The 8,965-nt window shown below is 36.3% G+C and overlaps 1 protein-coding gene across 1 annotated transcript in view; it reads right to left on the reverse strand.

The window, feature by feature from the left end:
- Positions 1–8,965, reverse strand: part of LRRK2 (leucine-rich repeat kinase 2) — a 122,851-nt gene that overhangs the window by 52,074 nt on the left and 61,812 nt on the right. Inside the window, exons 22-27 of the mRNA XM_015566622.1 lie at positions 8,539–8,820; positions 6,747–6,997; positions 6,198–6,346; positions 3,280–3,373; positions 2,273–2,459; positions 733–914 (exon numbers count right to left, since the gene is read on the reverse strand). Of these exons, the coding sequence (XP_015422108.1) occupies positions 733–914; positions 2,273–2,459; positions 3,280–3,373; positions 6,198–6,346; positions 6,747–6,997; positions 8,539–8,820 (1,145 nt within the window). The remainder of the gene's footprint in view (positions 1–732; positions 915–2,272; positions 2,460–3,279; positions 3,374–6,197; positions 6,347–6,746; positions 6,998–8,538; positions 8,821–8,965) is intronic.

The raw sequence follows: 8,965 nt of genomic DNA on the forward strand, positions 1-8,965 counted from the left end.
CAATCCGCCCTGCTCTGTGCATGACATGGGGCGGTGCCCCAACTCCCCAGTCGGCCCTGCTCTGAGCCTGACCAGGGGCTGCACCTAGGGATTGGGCCTGCCCTCTGCCGCCCGGGAGCAGGCCTAAGTCAGCAGGTCGTTATCTCCCGAGGGGTCCCAGACTGCGAGAGGGCACAGGCCGGGCTGAGAGACCCTCCCTCCCCACCGAGTGCACAAATTTTTGTGCACCAGGCCTCTAGTATATATATATAAAGGCCTAAGCAACCATTCCACGAGTAGCTATGACACACACTGGCCAACAGGGGCAGACGCTCAACACACAGGCATGCAAACATGGAACAGACTGATGAATCTCAGCGGAAGGGGGAGGCGGAGGGTGGGAAGAGATTAACCAAAGATCTTATATGCATACTAGAGGCCCGATACATGGATTTGTGCACCAGTGGTGTCCCTTGGCCTAGCCTGAGGAGATCGGGCCAAAACAGGCAGTCCGGCATCCCCCGAGGGGTCCTAGATTGTGAGAGGGGGCAGGCCAGGCCGAGAGACCCCACCAGTGCATGAATCCATGCACCGGGCCTCTAGTTCATTATATAAAAGGCAAATGATACATAGCATCTTAATGTTAAATAGTACTCTACATTTTTTTCTTATTTTGTAATTCTATAACCCTCAAAGTCACAGAGAAATCTGAAACACACTTAACAGAAACAAATGGAAATAAAATGATCCAACCTTATGATGTCTTTGGCTTTACATCCTATATGCTTAAAATCAAAATTAAGACGCAGCTCATCCAAAGGAAGATCCCATATTTTGCTCAATTTCCCCATTTCATTGGGAAAGGATCTCAGTTCCAAGTTGTAACTAACATCAAGAGATGTCAGGTTTTCAAGACAGCCAATCTCAGGAGGAATCTTAATGAAATAAAAAAAAAGGGCAAAGTCTGTTGGTGGGAAGGAAGATGTGTACTGCCAAGGAACAAGAAGCTGACAGGGAGCCAGAGAGAACCAGAGATCCCATCAGCGACATGCACAACCTTTCAACAGGGCTCAAAAACCTTCCAAGTGCTTGTCACAGCTTTCACTATGAACGTTTAAAGAGAGAAATATGAGGGACTTACCCAAAACTAGGTCACGTATTTATAATCTTTAAAACCCTTGCTCCCTTGGTAACATATGTCATCTCTTCACAACACTGAAAGCAAATGTCTTTATAGCTTTCAAATCCAATCATCTGTTTCCTCACATTGTTTTGTTCTTCAGTAATACTATAAAGATCTGGTCATCACAAGCTTATATACAACTTAATACTATTAAAATACAACTAAATTTTGTTTAACTAAGTTAGGTGGCACATTAACTAGAGTTTGTTTTTTTCCATTCCAAATTTTTAAGTAGTACTCATTACTTTTTAAATTTTTTTAAAATATTTTTATTGATTTCAGAGAGTAAGGGAGAGGGAGAGAGAGATAGAAACATAAATAATGAGAGAGAATCATTGATCAGCTGCCTCCTGCATGATCCCGAACTTGGGGATAGAGCCCACAACCCAGGCATGTGCCCCTTAGGGATAGAGCCTACAACCCAGGCATGTGCCCTTGACTGGAATCAAACCCGGGACCCTTCAGTCCACGGGCAAACACTCTATCCACTTAGCCAAACCGGGTAGGGCTCATTACTTTTAAAATAAAAAAAACATTAATTTTTCTGGCAAAAATCAGTTATTCTGAACCTCACAGTTTCAGACACTTGATTATTTTTGCCTTTTGAATTTGGCCCAAAAAAAGTTTTTTTCTGAGATCAATGGATAATCAATTTCAGATTTGTAACAGAGGCAATGGAGTAAAGCAAAGGACATTGGCCCACTTGGATGAGGTAAAGGAATGCAGGAATTTAAGAATGTAGGAAAGAAAGTTAGGGGAAAAACATGACTATATGTGGCCCGGTGTCAACTTTAGAAGTGCAGAGTATCTGAGAGTCTGGTAACAGATCAGTGATTTCATGATTAAATAACACATTTAAAGCATTACAGACACCACATTCATAGTTAAATAGATATATTTCTGTAATTAAAAAATAGAGCACAAAACGTGTTCTTTTATGGAAATTACGCATTCTTAATATACCAACCTATCTCGGGGTAGGTTTAGATCTTATTCAAAAAGTAGGAAATACAAAATGACAGATTTTAAAATGATAATTTTGATGATGCAAATTACGCAAGCCTATTTTCAAATGGCAATAACTTTAAGCAAATAAAGATGACCTCTTACCTCTTTCAGTTTATTATGAGAAAGATGTAGTTTCTCTACTCTAGACCATGCATGTGCTTTTTCGCTCAAGTCCAAGATGCTGATCTGATTATGACTAAACAAGAGTTCCCTTAAGTTCAAAGATTTCCAGTGTGCAGGACTTGGTAGGTATTTAATTTCGTTGCTGCTCATGTCTAATGATCGCAAGCTAAAACAATACAGTGTCAAGATAGAACCAAGTGAGTGTTTCCAAAATACATAAAATTATATCACCAGTAATTTTCACTAGAGAATAAAAACTTTAAAACTAACAATATTTATATATAAGGATGCATGTGTGCTTTGGGGTACTTATAAGTACAGATGAGCTAGAAAGGAGGCCTTCTCACTAGAAACATTTACATGAATAAGTACCATTAAATGCAAAATTGAGGCCGAATTTCCCTGCTCCAGAAACATAAAAAAGTCAATCTCAGAATGAGTGTTTTACACGTTTATGACACATGAGAAATCATAATTAACAAATGCAAAAATGGTCATTAAAATTCCTGCTTCTACTCAAGTAGAAGAGTTATAAATAAATAGCCCCCCTATCTCTTTTCAATTTCACTTATTGCTAGGAGGATTCTTCAGAGGTTGGGTCTTAGAGCTCATTAACATTGTGCAGGGGCACACTCTTCCACCTGCTTGTCTCAAGGTGACACACAGCGTTCCCTAACACTGAGCATGATGCCTTGCATAGTTAAAGTGACAGCCAATGTAATCTCATTTGAGGATCATAATGCGAACTATTCATTAAATAATCTTCAACTGTTACTACACAATAGCACACCAAGTTAATATAAAAGTTTAAAAGTCCAAGTAACAACTTGGGCCTTTTGTCTAGTGAATGTCCAACATTCATAGATTTAAACAGTAAGCTAAGTAGGTTTAGAAATCAATTACATTTTATATGCGTAAATCAAAACCTTGTTTCTGGAGGTTCTGCTCCAGCTCGTGTGGCTTTAAAATTAAAATAATAAACTTACTGTGGAAGATTTAAAATTGCTTCTGGAACACACGTAAATCTGTTTTGAGATAATTTGATGTTTGTCATAGAAGAAGGTAAAAAAGGCATAGCAGCTAAAAGAAAACAAAAATGAGATAACAGGCATTTAAATCATTTTAACTAGATTTCTATTGGATTCTATAAGAACAGTTACCAATGAACTGTCATTTAATTTAATTTCTATTCTTATGCTGACAATTTTTCAAAGATCTACTTTTAAAATATGGTGGCATCCTTAATACTACCACTAAACATTAAAATAATACACCATGCTTATACAAATCTTTTAATATGAAAGCTAAGCAACTATCTAAATATAATTAGTCTGTTTAACATCTATGAACATAAAAATTATTAGAATATTCATTTCAAATTATGTGTGACATTTTGTGAAATAAATTATAGGTTAATTCAAATTACTCTTAAATAACTGTAACAAAGTACTTTAGAATACTAATATACAATATAATATATAAAGATAAAAATTCTTCAGAGTACCATCTCATAAAGAGTGTTCTATGGAGTAATATGGATGTTACTTAAGGAAGGTATTTTTTGATCATGTGATCTTAAGAGATTGGGGAAACATTAGGTAAAATAAAATGAAGTATCTCAGAGTTCTCAATAGCCTGGCATATGTTATGAATTCCCAAGAAATAAATATAGTATGAGGACCTCCAAGGAATGAAATTCTGTGGAACACAATATTGGAAACCGAGCACATCATACAGCCTGTTTTGTCATCTGCAAAATAGTACAGCTAGACCAGATGATATCTGAGATTCTTCAGAAATATAAAAACTTATGGTTCCATGAAAGTAACTTCAGAAATTATTTCTTAGCATTTTCAATATTAAAAGTATGAGTTATGCTTTATCTAGAAAACCTTCAAGGATCAAAAAGTTCCAGGACATGGCTAGACTCTGTCTTCCTGAAAGGTACATGCTATGCTACACCTCACCTATTTTCCAAAAGTATTTGTGACTAAATAAGTTAGTAGAAATGCTTCTCCACTTAAGAATTAAAGAGTCTTGAGGTTCAGATGCTATATGGAAAAACACTCTTATAAAATCTAAGAATTGAGTGAAACTTCATTTCACACGAGGTTATTTTCAATGGTTCATGGTCCCAGTCAGGTATGACCTAACTATAGACAACTTCTAAAACTATTAAAGTTGTGTAATTTTAGAAGATAGACAATTTCTGAAACTATTAAAGTTGGGTAGTGAAAAGAAAATCGATTTTTGAACTTAGGTGTATTCAGGTTTTCATGGTTAGCTAATTTTATGTCCCTGATATGTCACACAGAAATCTCAGTGCTTCAATTTCCTCAATTGGTCACACAGAGATCATACCTGTCCTATTCTATAGGTTTGTGTGTGTGTGTGAAATTCAGTGGAGATGAAATATTTACTATAATCAAGCCTCAGAGTCCTTATAAATGCTATTTTTTCCTGACCCAACTTAAACATCACACTCCCCTGCCTCCTACCCCCAGATTCTGGTTCATGGTAGGAATATGATCAATATAGAAGAGGGTGAGAGGGAGAAAAAAAGAAAATACTATGCAAATTAGCATGGCTCTTCTCATTTGTTTCTGATCGTTCTGACAAATTAATATATTTGAAAATAAGTGGTCAGACTGTATTCTGCTATTAAGATGTATTAAAAATTATTTTACTAATTTTACTGAGTCAGATATAGAACAGTGATGTTGGTGGCAAGATGCACATGGCCTCCATTAGGAAAGATAAAATATGAGGAGTTTCTGTTTATGGTTATAAAAGTATTTTCCCTTAATATTATAATTCTCAGATAGGCTGCAAATGAACATAGTTCCCTGTTATCTCACAGGCTTAGGGTATTCCACAAAGGGTGTTCCATGACTTGTAATAAAAGTAGTGGTCATATTAATTATTATTATAATACCTTGCACAAAACAAGAACTTAATAAATGTATATTAACCTTACTAATTTGAAAACTGTTGAATGATTGATTAAAAAGAAACAATAGTGCTAATAATACTTATACTCCAAAAATTTCTGAAGAAGCTCGGTAGGAACTTAGGATTCCTGCTATACCCAGATCAGGCATTCATAAGAGTTTTTAGTTTAGTAGACTGAAAGGAACCACAATATAGTGACTATTTATAGCCCAAGATATTGTCATTTTGATCTATGCCAATACTCACCTGCTAAAATTATCTTTAATTTATAACATTTTAAACTTTCTTTTTAATTTAAAAAGTAGACTTTTTTAAGCAGCTTTATATTTACAGAAAATTTGAGTGGAAAGTACCAAATTTTCCATGGATCCCTTCTCTCCTCCCTACCACCACCCATAAACACACTTTTCCCCCCCTCTATTATGAATAAGTTGTATCGTTTGGTATATGTTATAATTAATGTCAATATTAATGCCTTGTCATTAAAATCCATAGTTTACAACAGAGTTCACTCTTTGCGTTATACATTCTATGCATCCTGATAAATGTATTATGACCTGTGTCCACTTAACAGTAGCACACAGAATAGCTCCATTGTCCCAAATCCTCCTTTTCCCCAACTATTCATTCCTCTCTTCCTCACTCCAAACCCCTGGTACCCACTGATTGTTGTAGTGCCTTTTCCAGTTTCTTTTAGTTGGAATTATACAGTAGGTAGCCTTTTCAGCTTGACTTCTTTCATTTAGCAGCATGCATTTAAGTTTCCTTCCTGTGTCCATGGCTTGACTCCTCATTTATTTTTATCACCAACCTGCTAGCTTTATAATTGAAGCTCCAACATCATATTTAAACTCAAACAATACCATTAAATCACCACCAAAAATGTCCAATATTACTCATCCTGTAATATTCAAAAGTGCTGGTGAAGAGAAGGCTCGCCCAGAACACTTACCAAGGGAGTTCATTCTGGCGCTGAAACTCTCCACTTTAGGACAAGCCTCAAGAAAGTCCTCTGACAGGGATGAAATGTTGTTTTTACTCAGATTTAAAATCTTCAGTTCCTTCAGGCTCAGGGGAGAACACATTCCTGATATTTTATTTCTAGTCAAGAGAGAAAATGAGGACTAAATTGCATGAACACCTATGCTTTAAAGAAAAAAGAAAAAAACAACTTGCCTTCAAAGTGTAGCATCAATCAGATTTATCAACTTTAAAATTAGTAACAGAGAAAATGAGAACTAAATTGCATGAATACCTATGCTTTAAAGAAAAAAGAAAAAACAACTTGCCTTCAAAGTTTAGCATCAATCAGATTTATCAACTTTAAAATTAGTTGTGAAAGTTTAAGTCAATTGATGCAAGCTGCAATATTAGTTGCCTCGGTCTTTTAACATGTTACAGTTTAAAATTTATTGCTGTAGAAATAATGTCAGCATATTTTGTCAACCTTACACAGCGTCCATGCAAGGCCACCCTTTGGTCTCTAATGAGCCCTTCCTACCCTTCTAAAGTCAGCTGCTCCAGTTTCTCTGCCACATCGCCCAAGTTCTCGGGAACAGAAGAGAGCTGGTTATATGACAGGTTGAACTGTTTCAAGGTCGGACACTTCACTGCAGGATCCAAAACTATCGAGGGCCCAATGTCATTTCGAGAGACATCAAGGTTGGCAATACAATTCATTTTCAACAAGTAGGAGGGAAACGCTGTGAACTTATTACTGTGCAAGTCCAAGTGCGTCAAACACTTCAGCACCTGGAAAGACAGTATTTTTAAAATTCCAAAATAAACCCCCTGAGAAACTTACTAGTAAATTTAGCTAAAATTTCTTGCCTGCCATAACTCCCATAACTAGAACCATTAAGAATTTTCTAAAACTTGAAAACATAACTCACAAGAGAGCTTTAGTACACTGACTGGTCCAACTTTCTCTGCTCTAAAATGGGTAAAACCAGGGGACATGTGGCAGGCAGGTTTTCAAAAGCAAGTTCACAAAAATAAAGTTTAGTATTTAACTCAGCTTCATTCCTTCAGCAAGTAAAAATGGAAGCAGCATTTAAACTAATGATTTCATGAATAAGCAGTATAACATAAGCCTGGGAATACATTTTTAAATGCTAGCTTCTGGAAATTGTTATACATTTTAATATAAATAAGATTTAACCATAAAATCAGTCACTGTACATAACATATATTTTATTTAGAGCCTCTTCTTTTTAGGGAACTTTTTGTTTCAAATCTCCATTTTTATTCTTAAGCCATTTCTAATCCTACTATCATAACAGCAAACCTTCCATTTACATATTATGTCAAATTTTTAATATTTGGTATGAATTATTGTCAAAGGGCTAAAATACCCAAACAATCACTTCTCTGTGCTCTTCTTTACTTAGCAATATATTTATCTTCACTTGGAATTCTAAAGAGTTTGACATGATTATAAAGGCTTATTAATGGATCTTTGCCCCAGAAGTTGTTTCAAAATTTCTGCCACTGTTTCAGATCCAACCAGATTATTCAGAAGATTTTAAAATTATTTATTCCCAAGGTTTAATTAGAAAATATTTTTATAAGAAAACACAGTTAGGCAGGAACAGAAACTGCCATCTAGGGGTGTCCATTTGAAATTTCCTGCAGAGAAGGTTCTGAGCTGGCTCAGTTTTGGAATGCCTTAACGTAGCTCATTAAGAGAACCTTGCCATGTTCTCTTCAAATTCCCTCTTTTTTAAGTAGACTGAATTCTAGTTTTCTTTTCCTATTCTTTAACAAATAATTATTTTTAAGTTACATATAATTTTAAAATTCAGTAAATGCTTTAGGAGTAGTTTAGTCCGGCCTCCGTGTTTGGCAGATGAGGAAATGAAAGACTTAGAGCAGTCGGAGTAACATTTTCTTATTATCACACAGTTGGTAGCTGAGCCAGAGCCAGTGCCACCCAAACCAGCTCTAAGTCTAGTCTATCAAGTTTAAGTCGTTTGAACCGCCTTACAACAATTAAATAATTGAAGGCATAACCAACATCTAGCCTTAAGAGAGTTTAACATGTACCATGTATCTTCAGGACAGGACCCTGAATTCCTTTTTAGCTACCGCTCCATTTCCACTGCCTGCCCTCAAAGATGTTTCTGAACACCACCCCGTCTAAGAGACTTGTGTGAAACCCAGAAGAATGGGGGACTTATTGTCCAAGGACACAAAAGCAGAACGTTCTTTTTAAAGATTTAACCATGCACATTAAATGTAAATGCCAAAGCACTTCAGATATGCTGAGAGTTAGTAGGACAGGTTAAATTTACTTCACATAGCCGCTGTGGGAAGCCCGTGAGTGCGTTCTGGTGAAGCTCCAGCCTTGCCAGGTGCTCCAGATGACCACTGATGCAGCACTTCTGGCTTAGGGCATCAATATCTCTGAGTTCGTTGGCTGAAAGATCTAGGGATGTAATATATTCTCTCTCAGAAGCCAGGGAAGAAGTGCTGTCTGAATGCCTCATATGGGATGGAAGTTTTGATGACCCTTTTGTCAAAAGCAGACAAACAATGGAAATATAAGTGGATAATTTAGCTGGGCAAATGGTTATTGATCACCTCATAATGTAGGCTCTCTTCAAGGTACTGGAGATTCAGCAAAAACCAAACTATGGAAACCAAACCAGTGTCAGAGATGGAGAGTAAATAATAAATATTTAATCAAGTGGTCTTAGCAGTGTAAAAAGAAAAAAAAAA

The sequence above is a fragment of the Myotis davidii genome, unplaced genomic scaffold (assembly GCF_000327345.1).
Source record: "Myotis davidii unplaced genomic scaffold, ASM32734v1 scaffold902, whole genome shotgun sequence".
NCBI classification, from domain to species: domain Eukaryota; kingdom Metazoa; phylum Chordata; class Mammalia; order Chiroptera; family Vespertilionidae; genus Myotis; species Myotis davidii.